Below are 23,210 nucleotides of genomic sequence, written 5' to 3'. Positions count from 1 at the left end.
AGGCTGTGTTCCTATTGATAGGTTGTGTTCCTGTTGATAGGTTGTGTTCCTATTGATAGGCTGTGTTCCTATTGATAGGCTATGTTCCTATTGATAGGTTGTGTTCCTATTGATAGGCTATGTTCCTATTGATAGGCTGTGTTCCTGTTGCTAGGCTATGTTCCTATTGATAGGCTATGTTCCTATTGATAGGCTGTGTTCCTATTGATAGGCTGTGTTCCTATTGATAGGCTGTGTTCCTATTGATAGGCTATGTTCCTATTGATAGGCTGTGTTCCTATTGATAGGCTATGTTCCCATTGATAGGTTGTGTTCCTATTGATAGGCTATGTTCCTATTGATAGGCTGTGTTCCTATTGATAGGCTGTGTTCCTATTGATAGGCTATGTTCCTACTGATAGGCTGTGTTCCTATTGATAGGCTATGTTCCTATTGATAGGCTGTGTTCCTGTTGCTAGGCTATGTTCCTATTGATAGGTTGTGTTCCTATTGATAGACTATGTTCCTATTGATAGGCTATGTTACTATTGATAGGCTATGTTCCTATTGATAGACTATGTTCCTATTGATAGGCTATGTTCCTATTGATAGGCTGTGTTCCTGTTGCTAGGCTATGTTCCTATTGATAGGTTGTGTTCCTATTGATAGGCTGTGTTCCTATTGATAGGCTGTGTTCCTATTGATAGGCTATGTTCCTATTGATAGGCTATGTTCCTATTGATAGGCTATGTTCCTATTGATAGACTATGTTCCTATTGATAGGCTATGTTCCTATTGATAGGCTGTGTTCCTGTTGCTAGGCTATGTTCCTATTGATAGGTTGTGTTCCTATTGATAGGCTGTGTTCCTATTGATAGGCTGTGTTCCTATTGATAGGCTATGTTCCTATTGATAGGTTGTGTTCCTATTGATAGGCTATGTTCCTATTGATAGGCTGTGTTCCTATTGATAGGCTGTGTTCCTATTGATAGGCTGTGTTCCTATTGATAGGCTGTGTCCCTATTGATAGGCTGTGTTCCTATTGATAGGCTATGTTCCTACTGATAGGCTGTGTTCCTATTGATAGGCTGCGTTCCTATTGATAGGCTGCGTTCCTATTGATAGGCTATGTTCCTATTGATAGGCTATGTTCCTATTGATAGGCTGTGTTCCTGTTGCTAGGCTATGTTCCTATTGATAGGCTATGTTCCTATTGATAGGTTGTGTTCCTATTGATAGGCTATGTTCCTATTGATAGGCTATGTTCCTATTGATAGGCTATGTTCCTATTGATAGGCTGTGTTCCTATTGATAGGCTATGTTCCTATTGATAGGCTGTGTTCCTATTGATAGGCTGTGTTCCTATTGACAGGCTATGTTCCTATTGATAGGCTATGTTCCGAGTTGGAATGTGACCACAGAGAAATTCAGTGGCCAAAGCAGCGCGTCTGCGGCACTCGAGAGAGATCCGTGATTGGCTGCAGATGGTGTCCAATGACAAACTGTGCCGGTGGATACGGAGACACCAGTCAGTTTGCATATAATATAGGGTGTGTCCGTAGTGAGATGCTATAACACCACGGAGAAGCCGTTCTTTCACCCCCTCCTGCTAGCTTCTTGGCTCGAGTTTGTGCTGTTTTACTGAGACTTTATTATCAATCTTGCTACAACGTATTGCTATCTATCTATCTATCTATCTGTATCTATCTGTATCTATATGTCTATTTATCTGAATTGCTCTGGGATTTAAATCCTCGTGCCACTGAATTTCTCTTTTTTTTTCTACAGCAGAATCAAAAAAACAAATCAAATCAATGTTATTTGTATAGCCCAATATCACAAATTACAAATTAGCCTCAGGGGGCTTTACAGCAACACAACATCCTGTCCTTAGACCCTCTCATAGGATAAGAAACAACTCCCTAAAGAAAAACCTTGAACACGGAGAAAAAATGGGAAGAACCCTCAGGGAGAGCAACAGAGGAGGATCTCTCTCCCAAGATGCACAACGTGCAATGATGTTGTGTTTACACACTTTACACAATGCAACATTGAAAGAGGATAAACAGAATTATAATGGGCTTATAAAACATATGAAGAATATGATTCGCAGGCAAGTGACGAGCGGTACCGAGCCCCACCTGCCCAGGAAGACAGTAGCCAATAGCTTTGAATTGATAAAACCACGCCTATTTTCGGTTATGATTCAAACTCCCAATGTTAAAAAATGTGTTCAGAAAGGGCAGGTCAGTCTGTCCTTAAAAATAGAGGGAAAACCTCTGAATTCTGGACATGATAACGTTTGCCTTTGTTTTGTTCTTTAGTCTCAGAGTCCCAAAAGGAATTTCTGGATGCAATTCATTGGTAAAATGTAGGCGTTTTAGTGTATTTATTAATTTGTTTATTCTGCTTACGTAGATGATATCTTTCATCACTGGGATATTTAAAGAAAGTGTGTGACAACAACATGTCCAAGTTATTCTAGCTTGGAAAAAAGAAAGAAAAAAGAACTGAACACAATGAATTCTTATTGCATTTCTTTTTCTGCTTTTCCAGGCCAGGAGCACAATTTTGGGGATCAGTTTATTCACGTGTTCCTTCAAGATGGCTGCCCTGTTGCTGAACTTGGTTGTAGTAGTGGGCACATGTTGATAGCAGCTGCAAGCCAGACCATCAACAACAACAGATGGGTGGCGATCAGCGTCCGGTAAGATGTGCATCTCATGCTTTCCTCTTTCTCTTCTTCTTTATTTATTTATTTATTTATTAAGGTTTTGCGGGTGTTTTGAAAATAAAACTCATTTTTACTCACTTTTAAATAACGTGCATACTTTAATTTTTTCATGCTCTATGATTATGAGACAGTGAGAGCAATTTACATTTAATGAATGCTTTAGCTGCAGTATTTGTATTATCAAGTATTTGGTGCAATGGACCACAGGGCCTCTTGTGGTCCATTGTGGTCTTGATCATCTGCGTGTCTGTAGGTGGGGGGCCGCTGGGCCAGAGCGTCATTCTGAATAGACTGACTGTCAACAGTGGCGATCTAAAGATTCGTCATGGCAAGGAGACGATGGCGTGATGATACAGCCTTACATCGAGAGCGTGGTCTTTTAATTCAAGAGCTCAGTTTCTTATGCTTATGGGGCGGCAGTAGCTCGACAGTACAGCAGGTCATGGAGGGTTGCTGGTTTGATCCTTGCCTCCTTTTGGCAAGAATATCAAAGTGTCCCTCAGCAAGACAGCTAAGCCCCAGCTGCTCCCCATGAGCTGGTTGTTACCTTGCATGGCTGACACGCCATCGATGTGTGAGCACCAATTAATGGTATTTAATGAATAATGGTATTTTATGGCTGGTGTGTGGGTGAGTGTGAGGCATTAATTAATTGTACAGCGATTTGAGCGGCTGTTGCAGCTAGAAAAGCGCTATGTAAAATGCAGCCTATATATGCTTACATACAGATTTATAATCAGAAGCCAGTCCTCTCCGTCCTCTCCAGCCTGCTTTCACACAGATGTGCTCTGCAGATGTGCTCTGCTCTCGTTCAAAACTGCATGCGCGCACTCAAGTCAAGTCCGTTTTATTTGTGTAGCCTGGTATCACAAATTACAAATTTACTACCTCCCTCCCTGTTGTTGTTTTTTTTTTTTCCTCAAAAGTATTTTCATTGGAGATGTAGGTACAAATACACTGTCCAATAGTAACAAATATCTCCACATTTTATATTTTTAGAAGAAATGCAAAACAACAGACGACCCCCCCACCCCCCGTATCTCAGTCTCATCTGTTCATAACAGTTTCACGGGTTTACACTGATTAAGTCTCGTAGGCAAGAGCATTAAACAATGCACATTTGTAAAATACATGTGAAAAGTAAGCAAGCCAGCCGAAGCAGCAAGGGTGCAGCTGAATAAAGACAAATTCAGCGTAGTTGTGATAGAATTAGGACGGCTGTCTCCTCACCGCCTGATCTCTACTCCAAGGGTAATACAGACAGGTTTGCAAAATAGGAAGAAAGAAAATAGGAGAGGAAAGGCTGCCATTTGGAGTAAAAACGTTCTTTTGACCCCCTCAAAGTATATTTAATTGTTTCTAATGTTAAATGTGACATCATATCTTTTAACCACCCAGAATGTGATGGTGCTGACAGACATTTCCAGGCTAAGAGAATCCTTCGGCGAGCCAGAAGAGATGTGAATGCAATAATATCACTTTGTGTAGTGTTCAAGGATAAGAGCACATTTTTTGTTGGTACTCCGTGGTTTCTACAGCAACACAACGTGCTGTCCTTAGACCCTCACATCGGATAAGGAACAACTCCCTAACAAAACCTGTAACAGGGAGAAACCTCAGGGAGCGCAACAGAGGAGGGTCTCTCTCCCAAAACCCACAACGTGCAATGGATGTTGTGTGTACAGAATAAAACACAGTTTACACGATGCAACACTGAAAGAGGGTAGCAGAATGATAATGGCATTGTAAGATATATGAAGAATTAAATATGATGAGGAGGACCTGTTTGTGCTCGTGCTGGGATTTACTGTGCGACAACACGGCCTGAAGTCCCCAACCAATACAGCCGAGACGGGGGCGGCCTCGGTTCCCGAAGGAAACAAAACCCCGTTCATTTCCCCATAGACCGTGTCAGGTGACGGGCCATTCGAGGCTTTCTAACAACCGGCTGGTCGTGAAACTCTCCCAGTTAAAGAGAAAAAATCTGATTCCTTGGAGAGAAAAAAAGCCAAAGGTGCGAGACCGTGTACACAACAGAGAAGTCAGCGACGAGTCCCAGTGTGCATTGTGTTTAAGAAACATCCAGTGACAGGGCTTCAAACTCTCGCTCGCAGCGAACTGTTTTATTTGAATGGCTTTACTTTATTTTCTCGTGCTCGCCCGGCGCAGCTTGCCGGGCAGCTCGCTGTAGTACCGCCTGTGGCAGCAGGCAGCATCACCGCCTTCGGCGTTTCACGCCAGATGCACCGACATAGAAGAGACAAGGGGAAGAGCTGGGCAGAGAGAACCACTGCTCTGCATTTATCAGGCGGCGAGCCACAACAGGTGTGTGGTCCGAACATGCAACAACAAAAAAAGAAATGATAATAATAATTAAAATAAAATGTTCGGAGAGTCGGGAGTCTACTTGATTGACAGTATAATTGCGAGTGGTGTGTGATGCCCTGTTCTGGCCTGTTGTCAAGTGTTTGACAGATGACTGACAGACAAAATATGTCAAGTCTGTCTTCATGTGCGGTCCCCCCACATATTCGATATTGGCTGGGATGTGAAATGTGCTCCAGTGTGTGCCAGGCATAAACTGGGCAGAAAAACAAACATATAGAAACTCTGTCTCTCGCTTTGATTTATACTGTATGTAGTTTTATTATATGGCTTTTATTTTCACTATCAGATAGGTTGAAACAGACGCAGTGACTTATAATCTGGATTATTTCAAGAAGACAGTTTTGGCTTGTGTAGATTATGAGTGGCTATGTATTTTAAAATCTAGTAGCCATATTGGCTGGTGACTCAAAAGGTTAATTTCAAGCCCTGATTGCACGACTTTGTGAGGTGGCACAAGTGAAGCAGCGGCTCAGGTCAGTCCTGCTGTGGTGAAGACCAGGGAAGGGCCGCTGAAGAGACCGGCTCCATGCTGACGGAGGCACGTAGCTCGTTGGCTCTAATGGAGGAAGTTACTGTTCACAGATCGACGATCTCCCCAGCGCTTCACAAATTCAACCTGTTTAGCAGAGTTGCTGGGAGGAAACCACTTCTGAGGAAGACCGACATTAAGTCATGCCTAGATTTTTCCAGAAGCCATCTGACAAAATCTGAGAATTTACAGAAAAAAACCCAAACATGTTGTGGTGGGAGGAGACGGGAGTTGAGCTCGTTGGCCTGAAAACAAAGGCCTGTGTTTAACGCCAACCGCCCGAAACATCATCCGTTCTGTAAAGCTTGGTGATGGCAGCATCATGCTACGAGGCTGCTTTTCTCTCTGCAAGAGGGGTTGGAACGCTTGTTGTCATTTAGGACAAGACGGATGGAGCCAAATGCAGACAAATCCTTGTGGAGAGCCTGTTACAGTCAGCAAGAGTGAAGATTCATATTTCAGCAGGGCAATACCCAAAGCACACAGCACAACTACTAAGCAATGGCCTAAAGGAGGATGATTCTGCAGTGGTCCTGCTGAAGCCCAGACTCAAAGTAAAATTCCTTTTCCTTACATTCGGGCTTATTTTTGTAATTTTTTTGCCATCTAGCGTATCAATTAAATCATTTCACTCACAGGCTTCATTGGGAACATGTTTGACACGGGATCGCGGGTGGACACAGCTTCACAACACTGTCTTATGGGTGCTATGGAAGCCTTAAAGGAATAGTTTGGGTTTTTTGAAAATGTATGCTCATTTATACTCGCTGCTCATCCAGTAACGTAGACATCGTGTCAGCAGTCATCCATCCTTCTTTCGTTTTTTTCTGAACTGTAGATGGCCATCTACAGTTCAAGTCAGAATCAGAATCATGTTTATTGGCCATGTAGGTTTGCACATACATGGAATTTGACTCGGCTTCGTGGCTCTCTCTGTGTACTGGAGAGACAGAAATCCTCGCTCAGTGCAGAAAACCCTCCTCAGAGGGGTTGATCTTTTCCATGAAATAGGGAATGCACAACCATTTTGAGCCAAAGTGGAGTAGCAGAACTTGTTTGCAAGCCCGTAGGTAAGCAGTATATATGGCATGTGTTTATTAAGGCAGAGCCTACATACACCACACACTGTTTATTATTGTTACTGCTTTTTTCTTTTGTTTTGTTGTTATTTTATTGCTATTGTTGCTGCAGTGTTGAGGGGCCGAAACACAAGAATTTTACTCTCTTGTACTTAGAGACGTAATAATAAAGAATCTTGAATCTTGATGAGTTTGATGGGAAAATTTCAAGATGTGAGTTTTCACAGTATCATCAGTGAAAGGTGCAGCGGCTTGGTTCCAGAGACAACATGCAAGGCAGTGTGTTCAGCATGGCATGCAGCGGACACTGAGCTGCAGCTGAAGTGCAAATTACAGCCCTGTATAAGGGACTGGGCAATAACATGATGCTACAGCAGACTGTCATGGCGAATTTGAGTGGTCATTTTGAAAATTCACATTCATTTTATTGTTAAATTCCATTTTGGTGTTTGCTTTGTGGTGCTGCAGCAGAGGGACTGCCGCTGGTGATGGCTGGTAGGCTGTGTTGCAGGAAATAGTAGTATAGGAATTGACAGTAACAATTTTTTTTTTAAAAAACTACTCAGTGTAGTATCTTTTTTTCTTTCTTTTTTTTGGCACTTAATGAGGATTGTGTGTTTGTCCCCTATTAATTGCATTGAACTGTAGATGGCAAGCCGCAGCTGCATGTCCGGTGAGAAGAAAAAGATGGACTGCGAGAATGACACCTAGCTATGTACTATATGAGCAGTAAAATAGGGATAAACTTCCTTTAAACCCGTCCTTTCAAAAACCCTCCCACCTCAGCTAGACTGTAGATATGATTAGGTTTACTAGAATATAGGTTTTACACAACAGCTTATGAGAGGGTCAGCCACATACACGTTGAACAGAACTGAGGATAGCCACACCTGGATGCCTACAGGAAGTATATGCTCATCGTTCATGCAAGCTGAATTATGATGGACATAACATTGGATATTTTGATTAGTAATTTTTAACTTGCTTTTTTCATTTTCACTTGTAAATATGCAGTTTAGATAATTGGGTTAAAAGGACTTATTGAAACATGTCTGACATTTGTGTTCAGTCGCCCCAAAAGACCCAGTTGTCGAGTTGTGTCCAGCACTGCTCCCATGGCCAAAATGTCCAAAATGAAGCTATTGAGTAAAAACTGATCTCATAACAAATATACACGATGGCAGGAACTAGGAAAATAACACCCAGATTGTAGAAAAAAAAACAAAAACAGAATTATCCTTTCGAATCCGTGGTATGATCTGAGAATCGCTGCCCACTGACACTCCGTTTAATTTGACAGATTGGGACCAATTTGCATGGAAGAATTAGGAAAAATACCAAAATCTAAGTGTGCAAAGCTCACACAGACATACCCCAGAAGACTCACAGCTGTAATTGCTGCCAAAGGCCCGTCTGCAAAGTATAGACCCCGGGGGAGGAACACGTTTGCACATGAGCAATGTGAGCCTTTCATTATTGGAAGAAAAAAAAAAGTAATGAATAAAAATGAAGTTTTCTTCATGAATGCATTGACTTTATTGTGTTCATGCAGTGAGGAAAACAGGGTTTCGCTGCATTACGTTTGGGAGATGTTGGGGGGCAGACTATTCGTGGAATGCTCTGAAGACACTGTTCGTACGTACATAATGGGCGGGTGTAAAACGGGCGAGTGCTGACACTTCTAAACAACAGGAGCTGAATCTTAAAGGACCGGCAGCAAAGCAGGGGCTTCTAAAAGACTCGTGAAGGCAATCAGACATCGCAAATTAATGGATCCGTGCCCTTCAAAACACAATTATGTCCACAGCACATCATGCCCCTACTCCAGGCTGGACGGCTCTTGTGTAGCTGGTACCTGGGTACGAGAGAGGTAACGCCTCCCTGTGAAATCACAGCTCCAGGTGAAATTTCACTGTTTCCAATTCATGATACAGTCGCTGATTTAGCTGAGGAGTTCGGCTGCATATTTTGCTATTAATTGCCTAGACGGAGAAAAATTAACATGGGTGTGAAAATACACACAAGTAAAATGAAAGATTAAAAAGACGCTGCTAATGAGCAAGCTGTGCAGGGGAGGCAGACTGAACAGCGAGTCGCGTTTGGCTACAAGCCTCGGAAATGTCCAACTTTGCACTTTTTTGTGTGTGTGTGTGTGTGTGTGGGGGGGGGTTATCAGACAGCTCGAACATTAATAGCACCAACAATTTTTCAGAGGAACCTTTATGCATAAAACACTCGCTAATTTCTGCGAGCCTCTTGAAAGAGATGAGATAACAGTGTAAGCGGGTCATGCTGGTGAACTTGCCCATTGTTACCAACACTTTTCTGTGTAATTACACTGGTGTTTGTGCTGGCGGGGGGTACCAAGACCTCAGCTGGGGAACAAATACGTTGTTTAGGGACCGATGTCTTTGGCTGTGTAACTGCTCTCAGAATGGAATAGAATAGAATACAATAGAATACAATACAATACAATAGAATAGAATAGAATAGAATAGAATACAATAGAATAGAATGGAATAGAATAGAATACAATAGAATAGAATAGAATAGAACAGATCTTTATCCTCCACCAGGGTGGAAATTTGTCTTCGGCTCACCAAACACAAAAATCAGCCGCATAAAGACAGAAAACAGACACACAGACAAGGTCAGGTTACACATTAAACACAGTCACACATGGGCCTGCGGGGGGCGTAGCGGTCTATTCTGTTGCCTGCCAACATGGAGATCGCCGGATCGAATCCCCATGTTACCTCTGGCTTGGTCGGGCGTCCCTACAGACACAATTGGCTGTACCTGCAGGTGGGAAGCCGGATGTGGGTGTGTGTCCTGGTCGCTGCACTAGCGCCTCCTCCTGTTCAGGGGGGAGGGGGAACAGCGTGATCCTCCCACGCGCTACGCCCCCCCCTGGTGAAACTCCTCACTGTCAAGTCAGTTTTATTTGCGTAGCCCAACATCACAAATGACAAATTTGCCTCGGGGCTTTACAGCAGCACAACACCCTGTCCTGAGGCCTCCTCATCGGATAAGGAGCGCCTCCCTAAAAACACTTGTAACAGGGAGGAGAAGAAACAGGAGTAAAGCACAACACCCTGTCCTGAGGCCCCCTCATCGGATAAGGAGCGCCTCCCTAAAAATACTTGTAACAGGGAGGAGAAGAAACAGGAGTAAAGCACAACACCCTGTCCTGAGGCCTCCTCATCGGATAAGGAGCGCCTCCCTAAAAACACTTGTAACAGGGAGGAGAAGAAACAGGAGTAAAGCACAACACCCTGTCCTGAGGCCTCCTCATCGGATAAGGAGCGCCTCCCTAAAAACACTTGTAACAGGGAGGAGAAGAAACAGGAGTAAAGCACAACACCCTGTCCTGAGGCCTCCTCATCGGATAAGGAGCGCCTCCCTAAAAACACTTGTAACAGGGAGGAGAAGAAACAGGAGTAAAGCACAACACCCCGTCCTGAGGCCCCCTCATCGGATAAGGAGCGCCTCCCTAAAAACACTTGTAACAGGGAGGAGAAGAAACAGGAGTAAAGCACAACACCCTGTCCTGAGGCCTCCTCATCGGATAAGGAGCGCCTCCCTAAAAACACTTGTAACAGGGAGGAGAAGAAACAGGAGTAAAGCACAACACCCTGTCCTGAGGCCCCCTCATCGGATAAGGAGCGCCTCCCTAAAAACACTTGTAACAGGGAGGAGAAGAAACAGGAGTAAAGCACAACACCCCGTCCTGAGGCCCCCTCATCGGATAAGGAGCGCCTCCCTAAAAACACTTGTAACAGGGAGGAGAAGAAACAGGAGTAAAGCACAACACCCCGTCCTGAGGCCCCCTCATCGGATAAGGAGCGCCTCCCTAAAAACACTTGTAACAGGGAGGAGAAGAAACAGGAGTAAAGCACAACACCCCGTCCTGAGGCCCCCTCATCGGATAAGGAGCGCCTCCCTAAAAACACTTTCAACAGGGAGGAGAAGAAACAGGAGTAAAGCACAACACCCCGTCCTGAGGCCCCCTCATCGGATAAGGAGCGCCTCCCTAAAAACACTTGTAACAGGGAGGAGAAGAAACAGGAGTAAAGCACAACACCCCGTCCTGAGGCCTCCTCATCGGATAAGGAGCGCCTCCCTAAAAACACTTGTAACAGGGAGGAGAAGAAACAGGAGTAAAGCACAACACCCCGTCCTGAGGCCCCCTCATCGGATAAGGAGCGCCTCCCTAAAAACACTTGTAACAGGGAGAAGAAACAGGAGTAAAGCACAACATCCTGTCCTGAGGCCCCCTCATCGGATAAGGAGCGCCTCCCTAAAAACACTTGTAACAGGGAGGAGAAGAAACAGGAGTAAAGCACAACACCCTGTCCTGAGGCCCCCTCATCGGATAAGGAGCGCCTCCCTAAAAACACTTGTAACAGGGAGGAGAAGAAACAGGAGTAAAGCACAACACCCTGTCCTGAGGCCTCCTCATCGGATAAGGAGCGCCTCCCTAAAAACACTTGTAACAGGGAGGAGAAGAAACAGGAGTAAAGCACAACACCCTGTCCTGAGGCCCCCTCATCGGATAAGGAGCGCCTCCCTAAAAACACTTGTAACAGGGAGGAGAAGAAACAGGAGTAAAGCACAACACCCTGTCCTGAGGCCCCCTCATCGGATAAGGAGCACCTCCCTAAAAACACTTGTAACAGGGAGGAGAAGAAACAGGAGTAAAGCACAACACCCTGTCCTGAGGCCTCCTCATCGGATAAGGAGCGCCTCCCTAAAAACACTTGTAACAGGGAGGAGAAGAAACAGGAGTAAAGCACAACACCCTGTCCTGAGGCCTCCTCATCGGATAAGGAGCGCCTCCCTAAAAACACTTGTAACAGGGAGGAGAAGAAACAGGAGTAAAGCACAACACCCTGTCCTGAGGCCTCCTCATCGGATAAGGAGCGCCTCCCTAAAAACACTTGTAACAGGGAGGAGAAGAAACAGGAGTAAAGCACAACACCCTGTCCTGAGGCCTCCTCATCGGATAAGGAGCGCCTCCCTAAAAACACTTGTAACAGGGAGGAGAAGAAACAGGAGTAAAGCACAACACCCTGTCCTGAGGCCCCCTCATCGGATAAGGAGCGCCTCCCTAAAAACACTTGTAACAGGGAGGAGAAGAAACAGGAGTAAAGCACAACACCCTGTCCTGAGGCCCCCTCATCGGATAAGGAGCGCCTCACTAAAAACACTTGTAACAGGGAGGAGAAGAAACAGGAGTAAAGCACAACACCCCGTCCTGAGGCCCCCTCATCGGATAAGGAGCGCCTCCCTAAAAACACTTGTAACAGGGAGGAGAAGAAACAGGAGTAAAGCACAACACCCCGTCCTGAGGCCCCCTCATCGGATAAGGAGCGCCTCCCTAAAAACACTTGTAACAGGGAGGAGAAGAAACAGGAGTAAAGCACAACACCCTGTCCTGAGGCCCCCTCATCGGATAAGGAGCGCCTCCCTAAAAACACTTGTAACAGGGAGGAGAAGAAACAGGAGTAAAGCACAACACCCCGTCCTGAGGCCTCCTCATCGGATAAGGAGCGCCTCCCTAAAAACACTTGTAACAGGGAGGAGAAGAAACAGGAGTAAAGCACAACACCCCGTCCTGAGGCCCCCTCATCGGATAAGGAGCGCCTCCCTAAAAACACTTGTAACAGGGAGAAGAAACAGGAGTAAAGCACAACACCCTGTCCTGAGGCCCCCTCATCGGATAAGGAGCGCCTCCCTAAAAACACTTGTAACAGGGAGGAGAAGAAACAGGAGTAAAGCACAACACCCTGTCCTGAGGCCCCCTCATCGGATAAGGAGCGCCTCCCTAAAAACACTTGTAACAGGGAGGAGAAGAAACAGGAGTAAAGCACAACACCCTGTCCTGAGGCCCCCTCATCGGATAAGGAGCGCCTCCCTAAAAACACTTGTAACAGGGAGGAGAAGAAACAGGAGTAAAGCACAACACCCTGTCCTGAGGCCTCCTCATCGGATAAGGAGCGCCTCCCTAAAAACACTTGTAACAGGGAGGAGAAGAAACAGGAGTAAAGCACAACACCCCGTCCTGAGGCCTCCTCATCGGATAAGGAGCGCCTCCCTAAAAACACTTGTAACAGGGAGAAGAAACCTCCGGGAGAGCAACGGAGGAGGGATCTCTCTCCCAATACGGACAACGTGAAATGGATGCTGTGTTCACACAATTTACACAATACAACACTGAGAGAGGAGAACGCAATTATAATGGAATATATGAAGAATGTGACGAGGAGGAGGATGCCAAGCCGTGTCCAGACACCTCCGGAACGACCCAGGACCCGCCCGATCAACACAACCACCAGCACCATGTACACAAATACAAATGAGTCACACATCTGAGTGAGAGAAGGATATATAACATTAAACAGGATAACAGAACTATATGGATTAAGAAGAAAATGTAGGTGGCGACCACCATCACCACGGCAACCTGGGAGGAGGACCGACTGCACGCGCACACAAGGGAGACTCGCATCACACCATGCACACACAAAAAGAGAAATGAGAAAACATGTCAGGTGAAAAGAAGCGGCTGGCGACTCCACGTGTATGGGAGGAGGCATGTGGTAGTCTGCAGCCCTCCCCGGATCAGCAGAGGGGGCGGAGGGGGCGGAGGGGGCGGAGGGGGCGGAGCAGAGACCGGGACGGCTCGGGAGAGCGGGGCGATTGGCCAAATACAACCGGGGAGAAAAAAGGGGGGAAACCCCTCCCTCCCCAAAAAAAGTCACACACATGCTGTGCTATGGGGTGTGTGCAGAGTGCCGTGCAGCAGTGTTGCTGTACATCATCAGCCAGACGGGGTTCGTTAACACGGCCGCGCCCTTCGTTTGGATGTGTGTATCGATGATGATCGGTGTTTGTATGCGCACAAAACAACGTCTGGTAAATCTCACTCATTTAGAAGCTGAAAATGTGTGGGAAGCAAATAGCTTTTCTTACTTTCTTTCTTCTCCTCATCTTAATTATTATTTGTCCTAAGAAATTATTATTTATGTATTATTAATCTAAATATATTCCTACTGATCTTCAGACTTGTCATACTGTACTCTCACTGCTGTCTTTATACTTCAGCGAGTCTTACTGTTGGTGACAGAATGTTATTGTATTCCACACAGAACGTAGGCGCTCGTTAGATGTGATACAAAATGATGACTGTAATTTTCCCCTTTTTATTGTTTTCACTTGATGGCCAGATGCTCACAGCTGCAAAAGAGCAGGTCTGATTTGACCTCCATGTAATGGATACAAATGGAAACGCCACACATCCAGTGAGGTTCGTCACATCGCCATTCTTCAGCTGTAGAGATGTGCCGGTCGGCGGTATTCCCTTACATCCGTGCACTATTCCATCCCACTAATCATTCCTGATGAGGGCATCGACATCTGTTGTGAGTGTTCAGCAAAGAATTAGACAGTCGCTGTTGATTGTACACATAATTGCACGGGCCACGTTTTTCCCTCCGTGAGCACTTTGTGCAGAATGACATCACACTGAAACGGTCCCGACCGGTCCGACAGTTTACATTCTGCAGATTGGGGTCTTTGACACACGGAGTGGAGTAGTGCTTTTATTTGTATTATTCATTCAAATTCATTAGTGTGTGAATACAGCAGGTTTTGTATTTTGTACATATCAACATGAGGATGCGATCACTTGTATGTGCTCTGGCACACCATTGATTCTGAAGCAGCGGCTGATTTCACAAGATTCTCTGAAAGTAATTAATCAGCTCATGGCCTCGGCCTATTGACGGCGGGCCTCCGATCTGCAGAACACTGACATGTTGGTGCACCTTTATCGCTCCCTTGTATATGTTCAAGGAATAAATAAACCCTGTGTTGTTTGGCAGATTCTCTACGTCGATTCAGTAGGGGGACGTGAACTTCATGGGCTTCCTGCAGGAACTTATCAGCTATCTCTTAGACTGCTGAAAAAGGTTCATGTCTTTTATCACTCAAATCAAAGGGTCAAAGCCCTGCAATCCCCTTCCATGGTGGTCAGCCCCCATTACCACTGTGAAGGTGCATGTGTCTATGCATGCCCGCATGTGTGTGTGTGTGTGTGTGTGTGTGCATGCATGTGTGTGTGTGTGTGTGTGTGTGTGCATGCATGTGTGTGTGTGTGTGTGCATGCATGTGTGTGTGTGTGTGTGTGTGTGTGTGTGTGTGTGTGTGTGTGTGTGTGTGTGTGTGTGTGTGTGTGTGTGTGTGTGCCTGCATGTGTGTGTGTGTGTGTGTGTGTGTGTGTGTGCATGCATGTGTGTGTGTGTGTGTGTAGGTAGACCTGCTTTAGACTGAAGAATTTATTCCAGTATCCTTATAAGATTGATGCCAATTTCTAGATTTTGGAAGTGCGAGAGGCTTTGGTTAAATTCTTTTTGGCAGCAACATTCCTTAATCTGACAAAGAGACTGAGGAAACACTGAAATATACAAGAAGCCATCGGCTATTCAGCTCCCACAGTGAAGACAAAATGGCCTTGAGTCCAAATAGAATCCACGAATGGCAGGCAAAAGGGCCCAGCTGTGTGCTTAAAGCTTTCTATCTGCACAGAGAACAACACTCATCTGCAAGCTTTAGCATGAAGGCACACGTTTGCTGAAAATACCATGTGCTGTGTAGTATCGGGCTGCATCTCGCCATCAGTGTGAGGGCTTCAGAGAGGACCATGAGTGACGTAGTAGTACAAAACAGGTGAGCTAACCCTATATGAGACATTATCCCATTATTATTAACACTAGAACGACCGAGGCCGTCATTTTGACGGGTTTGGATTTTCAAAGTTTAATAACTTTGTGGAAGAAAAAAGGTACAGACCTGCCGCTCCGTGAATGCGCCTAAAATTGCATATGTTTGTGTTAAAATAAGTTTTAGATCAATTGCACACAAAAAAAGAGAGAAGATTTACCTAAAACGATCAGGAGCCATCAAAAAGACGGCTCGTGGTCGTGTGCGACATGTCACTGTGGCGTGTTTTGGTCGCGTCATTTCCTTCACCAAGTTCACTGCTCTGTCCCAGAAACACACTAGCGTTCTCCAGTCAGAGTAACAGATAATAGATAGGCAATAAACTGGATTTTTGGATTATTGCCAACATCTCTGGTTACAGACGCCATTACAGACGCACCATAGCCTCCCTATGATTCCTGAACCTATTGAGTACACTTCTCAAGTCCACTTTAAAACAGTGTGAAAACAGTGGTCAGTTACAGGTGTCCCTACGTTGTTCACTGAGACGCTCAAGCTGGTTTGCTGAACTTTGAACAGTTTAAGCCAGCATGTAGGTAGTGCTGGACAATATGGGAAATATTATATTATATGACATCATGTTGAATTAAACATGATGACCATGAAGATGTTTGAGAATCCAATGTCATCACAGTTCAGTGCATCACCCTTCCTGACATTGAAATGTAATGTAAAGTATAATTTGGAATCAAAACTGCTTTCCAAATAATGCTCCTTCAAATATTTCTGACTTCATTTTGTAAGAAGTTTTAGCCAGCAAATTCTCATTAACGTTAAATTAAATAACAAAATTCTGTGTCATGGAATGATAATATCCCTGATCTGGAATTATTGCCCAGTCCTGTATTTGCACTTCAGTTGCAGGTCAGTGTGTGCTGCAGGCCATGCTGCACACACTGCCTTGCATGTCCTTCTCTCTGCAGTCAAGCTGCTCCACCTTTCATTGATGATACTGTGAAAACTCACGTCTTGAAATTTCCCCATCACACTCTTGCATGCCAGATGTACTGCTTACCTATGGGCTTGCAAACAAGTTCTGGTGCTCCACTTTAGCTCACAATGCCTTTGCGTTCCCTATTTCATGGAAAAGGTCAACTCCTCAGGGTGTCCAGGTAGCGTAGCGGTCTATTCCGTTGCCTGCCAATACAGGGATCGCCAGTTCAAACTCCCCTGTTACCTCCGGCTTGGTCGGGCGTCTCTACAGACACAATGGGCTGTGTCTGCGGGTGGGAAGCCGGGTGTGGGTATGTGTCCTGGTCACTGCACTAGCGCCTCCTCTGGTCGGTCGAGGCGCATGTTCAGGGGGGAGGGGGAACTGGGGGGAATAGCGTGATCCTCCCCCATGTTACGTCCCCCTGGTGAAACTCCTCAGTGTCAGGTGAAAAGAAGCGGCTGGTGACTCCACATGTATTGGAGGAGACATGTGGTAGTCTGCAGCCCTCCCCGGATCAGCTGAGGGGGTGGAGCAGCGACCAGGACGGCTCAGAATAGTGGGGTAATTGGCCAAGTGCAATTGGAGAGGGGGGGGGGGGGGGAATCCAAAAAAAAAAAAATCAGCCCCTCTTTCACCCGAACCGCTTCCAGTGTAATTAACCCTTCTGCAGTCACACAGGGTCTCCATTCAGTCTAGTACAACGTGTTTCACGAGGTCGAGCGAGAAGAGCTTTGTTCACCACATGCAATAGAGAAATAGGCCGTCTAACCACTAGAGGATAGTAACATTTTGTCGAGATAAGCTGGGGGAATAAATAGAGGAGAGTCTACTCTTTTAAAATAGCACTAATAATTTATTTATACTCACAAATTATAATTGAAATCACACTTCCAAAAGTGAAAAGAAAAAAGAAATTAAACAAGAAAAAGAACCACTTGGTATTTTTGCACAAACAGTACAGCAAGAAATCATTGATTACTTGGGGTGAAACAAGCAGCCACCTATTCCGCCATCATGCTGAGAGGAATAAAAGTAATACGAGAAGTTAATGATTTAAGAAGAAAGAGCTGAGTCACAGCTCAAAGCAACAGGAAGAAAAGGGGAAAAGAACATTTCAACAAAGGTGAATCCGCCTTTATGCGGATGATTACACTTAATTGTGCAGGATTTAAAAGGAGTGAAAATATCTTCCAAATGTAACCATTTGGAGTGTAAAGTATAAAGACTGATATGGATAAAACCTGCTGTCGTTAACGTGGTCGTTAGTGTGTATAAAGTCTTGAGCCAGCCTACCTGAGGCTTGTTTCACATGCTGTTCAGAGTTCAGTTTGCCTTCTCTGCAGGAGTGCATGCATCCATTCTGTCTGTTGTTACAGCAGACACGTCTGCAGCTCTGCAGGGGGGAAATGGTAATAATAGTGCATATTCCATATGTGAAGGAGGCGAGAGAGAGAGAGAGAGAGAGAGAGAGAGAGAGAGAGAGAGAGAGAGAGAGAGAGAGAGAGAGAGAGAGAGAGACTACCTCTAGACAGCTTCCATTTATTCCACTATAAGTAGATTTGCACCTTCTCCCAAATTCAAATCTTCCATCTCCATCCAAGCTTATTGATGAAGCATTTAGGATCTCATCAATGAAATCCACACCAAGGAGAGAAGCGGCCTTGACCTGGCCCGTCTGGAAAGGCCCTCGTTCTCGAGGAGGGCTTTGTGACTTTGCCTTAACATTGAATTTATTCATCTTTTCACTCGGGTTTTTTCCCCTTTTCTTTGTTTCTTCGTCTCATTATCGGATGCCTTTTTCATAATATGAGACATATCAAAAGTCGAAGGCGTTGCCTTCAATTTGCTCTCACCGATGAAACTACTGCTGGACGGGACAATGGGGTCAATTCAAGTTTGATAACCATATGAGGTGGTCCCTCCCCAACACTGCCCAGAGCCCTCCTCCAGTTTCATCCACAGGATTATTAGAAAAGGGCGCCAGCTGGACTCTCCCTCCTGCTCTCTGAAAGCCACATTAGAAGTGTGCAGTTACCTTTTAAGGTTCATGTATTCACCTCAAAAAACCTTTTAAACTCTGTTGAGGAGTTATTCTCCATGAGGGATGGAAATGCCACTGGTGAGGTGATCCAGGTAGAGGTGAGCAACATGCTCATGAAATTATGAAGTTAGCGTGGCCTCAGAACTGAAAGCAAGACTGATAACGTCGCTTTTGAATTGAGCAACTAATGCATTTCCTGTGATTTGATGATTGTAAAGATTTGATGAAGGTTCATTTGATTAAAAAAAGTGATTTTATTTTTATTTTTTCTGTAAGCGGAGACCAACAAAAGTGGAAGGAATAAACCTTCAAACCTTACTGGATAGAAATAAAAGCGATGGGAATGAATATGACTAAAAAGAAGGCGATGATAAATTAAATGGCTTGTTAAGTTTGTTGTTTGGTTTGACTGATTTCTGTTTCTTTCCTCCATCCATCCATTATCCAAACCACTTATCCTGCTCTCAGGGTCGCGGGGATGCTGGAGCCTATCCCAGCAGTCATTGGGTGGCAGTCGGGGAGGCACCCTGGACAGGCCGCCAGGCCATCACAGGGCCCAAACACACACACACACACATTCACACCGAGGGACAATTTAGTACGGTGGTCCACCTGACCTACATGTCTTTGAGTCACCTGACCTCCATGTCTTTGGACTGTGGGAGGAAACCGGAGCCCCCGGAGGAAACCCACGCAGACACGGGGAGAACATGCAAACTCCACACAGAGGACGACCCGGGACGACCCCCAAGGTGGGACTACCCCGGGGCTCGAACCCAGGCCCTTCTTGCTGTGAGGCGACCACGCTAACCACTGCACCACCGTGCCGCCTTCTTTCATCCATTCCTCATGTAATTTTTGCAACTCCCCAAGACGAACCTAAAAAGCTGGTCAGTTGACAAAACAAATAAATTACTTCAGTAGAAATATAAAAAATAACATTAAAGTTCACCTGACGTGTGTGGGCCCTGTGATGGCCTGGCAGCCTGTCCAGGGTGTCTCCCCGCCTACCACCCGATGACTGCTGGGATAGGCTCCAGCATCCCCGCCACCCTGAGAGCAGGATAAGTGGGTTGGATAATGGATGAGTGAATGAATATTAAAGTTTGTAACCTCCATATTGACTCACACTCACATTTTTGAAATCCACATACGTATTTTACATATCCTTATTTTGTAGAAGTAACCTGGGCTATAAGCCCATGCATCTCATACAGATGCAGTTGCATTGCTGTGAAAGCGGTTTAGCGGTAAATGATGTTAAAATTGTTACCTGAATTATCCTCAGCTGTTGTTCCCATCTGTGATTCAGGCAGTCCCAAATCATAAGGATGCAGTTTGTCTGTTAGTTAGGCAGGTAACAGTTCCAGACTTCATTCTGTTTATGTATTGGTTTCATTCATAGCCTGTTGTTGGTGTTGACCGTGTGCTCAGATTTTTTGTTTCTCGTTTCATTTGGCTGAGTGATCAGTAATGACTTTTGCAGATGATCTAGAATGTTGGATGGGACCCTTGTTAGGATGAGTCATTTATTCGTTCAAATCATTAGTTTTAAAGAAGTGGTTAATGCGATTCAGGGTCATGTGGGACTTGTGCGTATCGTAGCTGGCATTTGGTACCAGACAGAGAAATCCTGGAGTGGGGACCGGTCCGTTGCAGCACTGTAGGACCGACCTACTGTCGTTTAATGTGAAGTAGGCATGCAAAACAAGGGAAGTAAATAGTAAATAAGTCCTCCACCTGCCTCTGAATGAAGACGTGGATTAGAAACTTTGTGGTGACGTTCTTGGTCCTCTCTGGGGCAGCTTGTGGGTGTTTCAGTTCATTTTATTTGGCATTTTACACCCTTACTGGACAATGACAGTAAAGAGACAGGAAAGGCAGGGAGAGAGAGAATGTCATGCAGCGAAGGGCCCGGGCCACATTCGAACCCAGGCCGCTCTACCAGGTGAACCACCAGGGGGCAGCCCCCAGCTTTTGGATGTTTGTGTGTCTGACAGTGTAAACACGTTAGCTTTTGATCTCTTGTCATCATAGCGGCTCAAGGTGACCTTTGAGTGTGCCAAAGGGCCATGTCGATCTCTTTCAACGAGCTGAGAGTACGTGCATGTGTAGCAAATTTGGGGGAGCAGCCGGAACGCGAGCCCAGGTCTACGTTAACAAGTTGACTGGAAGGTCCGATCCGTTAGCCAAGGCCTAGCGAGTCTGTTTATCTGTGCACGTTACACCCCCCCCCTCCTTTGGGAAGCACGTCCCCGCACCTCAGCACACCAACTTCCCCACGATCTCACCATCCCACCTCCGTCACCAATGCAGCGATTTTGGGGGGCAGCCCGGGAACCGCCGCAGCCAGGACGCGAGCCCGGATCTCCCGCACCGCCGGTGACAACGTTAACCAGTCGACTACAGTGTCGGACCGTTTGTTTGGATACGAGCTAGCAGTTCACATGTTTGACTAGCATCACAGCAGCAGTTGGACAGGTGGACCGCGGTAAAGGGTCCAAAGTGTGGCTGTACTTTGCCCAAGAAAGCCACAGCATGTGGGAAGTTAATTAGCTACAAGCCAGGTTGCACCTCACATCTGACCAAACGCTTGAGGCAGCATGGCATCGGTTTGAAAGAATGTACAGTGTTTGTTGTCCTGCGGTCCCCGACTGCAAGTGTGTCAGTCTTCAGTCGACTGGTTAACGTAGTCGCCCGTGGTGCGGGTGACCTGGGTTCGCGTCCCAGCTCTGGCAGTTCCCGGCTGCTCCCCCCCCCCCCCGATCCGGGATTTGCTACACATGTGCCGTAGTCAAATCAGTCTGCGTTTACAAGAAGCCAAGGTTTCATTATTTACTTCTCTTTTTTTTAGTGCTTGTGCTGTTTCTCTGTCTCTGGTTGGCCCTGTCCTCTTGTCTCTGTGTTATCTGAGCCTTGTTTAATGAGTCAGTCTCCCCCTCTGCTTCTTTTGAGGGTATGTGTCCTGGTCGCTGCACTAGCGCCTCCTCTGGTCGGTCAGGGCACCTGTTCAAGGGGGAGGGGGAACTGGGGGGGAATAGTGTGATCCTCCCAAGTGCTACGTTCCCCTGGCGAAACTCCTCACTGTCAGGTGAAAAGAAGCAGCTGGCGACTCCACATGTATTGGAGCAGGCATGTGGTAGTCTGCAGCCCTCCCCAGATCAACAGAGGGGGTGGAGCCACGACCAGGACGGCTCAGAGAGTGGGGTGATTGGCCGGGTACAATTGGGGAGAAAAAATCAAAAAGAAAAAATAGTTATCACAGTTAAATGTAAATATTAAATTAAATGAATACGTCGGCCTTGTGATGGCCTGGCAGCCTGTCCAGGGTGTCTCCTCACCTGTCGCCCAATGACTGCTGGAATAGGCTCCAGCATCCCCGTGACCCCAATTGGGGTAAGTGGCTTGGATAATGGAGGGATGGATGAATAAGAGAAAGCTTGTTTGATATATCATTATTGGCCTGCCGTACAGGTTCCAGAAAACTCCAGAGCATGGGTAAATATCCCCAGCACTCTACGGCTTGTGAAGTAACAACAGTCCAAACCAGGGAGCTTTGATCGAAAGCTGAAGAGAAAAGCTACTAGACGTTTTGAGCTTATGTTAAACATTTGAGCAGTAGTTAAGAAACAAAAAGAATGCGTGAATTCAAATTTGGAAATAGAAAGCGATAGAAGAACAGTGTTTGCATATGTTTTACCTGTATTGCAGAATATACCTAATTGTTGCTGTTTGTGTCTTTAGAGAGTCTCCTGAAGGACTTGTACATACAGTTTACTGAGCGACAAATGGCATATCGCTTAAAGGCAACACTGATGGTCTATAACTTATACCATGCACTGTTAGACTGGTGGTACTCCATTGTCTGGTTATGTGGCCATGTACATTGTTGTATGAATCCCACAATTTTTAGCATTCACTGCAGGTAATGGTTTCATTCACAGATCAACAGGAGTAACCCTAAACATTTTGCAGTATCGAATTTCATTTCTTGTCACAGTTGAGGTCCCGAACCCTGGCAGAGGTAATTGTTAAGATTTATGCGCTTTTTGCTAGTTGCTTTTTTGGTTACTATTTGAAGCAAAGGAAGTAAAAGAGTCAATAGGCTCGGTGTTCATGAAACTGAGCAGAAGTACAAGCGAGACTTGCTGGCGTATGTGGGCGTGTCCTGTATATTTTGTAATTTGGTGACCAGAGCTGCAAGTGTAACTCTGGTGCAGCACTGAGCAGTTGATAAAGAGGTTGGATTAGGATGAATGCATTATAAATAGGTGGAGTTGGGGCAGGCTTTGAGTTGGCCAATCAAATCAGCTCCCCTTATACCCTTTAAATGCACTGCGACAGGGTGTACTGTCATTTTTGTGATGGACGAAGAGAGAAGCCCATCAGAACGGGTACGTACGTATTCCTCCTTGCTTAAATGGATGTATGAAATCCGGCAGTGGTAAATTCTTTCCCTGAACCGCTGCCATCTTCCAATTATATACTCTGTTCTTAATGATTCCAATTATATACTCTATTCTTAATGATTGTGACAAACCCAAAATATGCATAATTTGAAGCAGCACGCATAAATTAATGACTCAACCCCCTAGGTGATATTCCACATTGTCTTCAGTGTTGTCCCACTGTGCACAAACCTACAGACTTTGACAATAAACACAATGGATTACTCAAGAGCCCTTAACCCAAATAAGTGGCCCAGAGGCAAGGTCTGGCCCACAAGAGCCAAATGTATGGCC

At 45.5% G+C, this 23,210-nt stretch overlaps 1 protein-coding gene across 1 annotated transcript in view; it reads left to right on the top strand.

Annotated features, from left to right (window-relative positions):
- The window catches only part of eys (eyes shut homolog), a 292,598-nt gene that overhangs the window by 207,434 nt on the left and 61,954 nt on the right, over window positions 1-23,210 (top strand). Inside the window, 1 exon segment of the mRNA XM_056292252.1 lies at window positions 2,536-2,686. Coding sequence (XP_056148227.1) covers window positions 2,536-2,686 — 151 coding nt within the window.

Source organism: Lampris incognitus, chromosome 13 (assembly GCF_029633865.1).
Source record: "Lampris incognitus isolate fLamInc1 chromosome 13, fLamInc1.hap2, whole genome shotgun sequence".
In the NCBI taxonomy this organism is placed as follows: Eukaryota; Metazoa; Chordata; class Actinopteri; order Lampriformes; family Lampridae; genus Lampris; species Lampris incognitus.
Note: the sequence above shows the minus strand (reverse complement) of the source record. Positions and strands in the feature narration are given on the sequence as shown.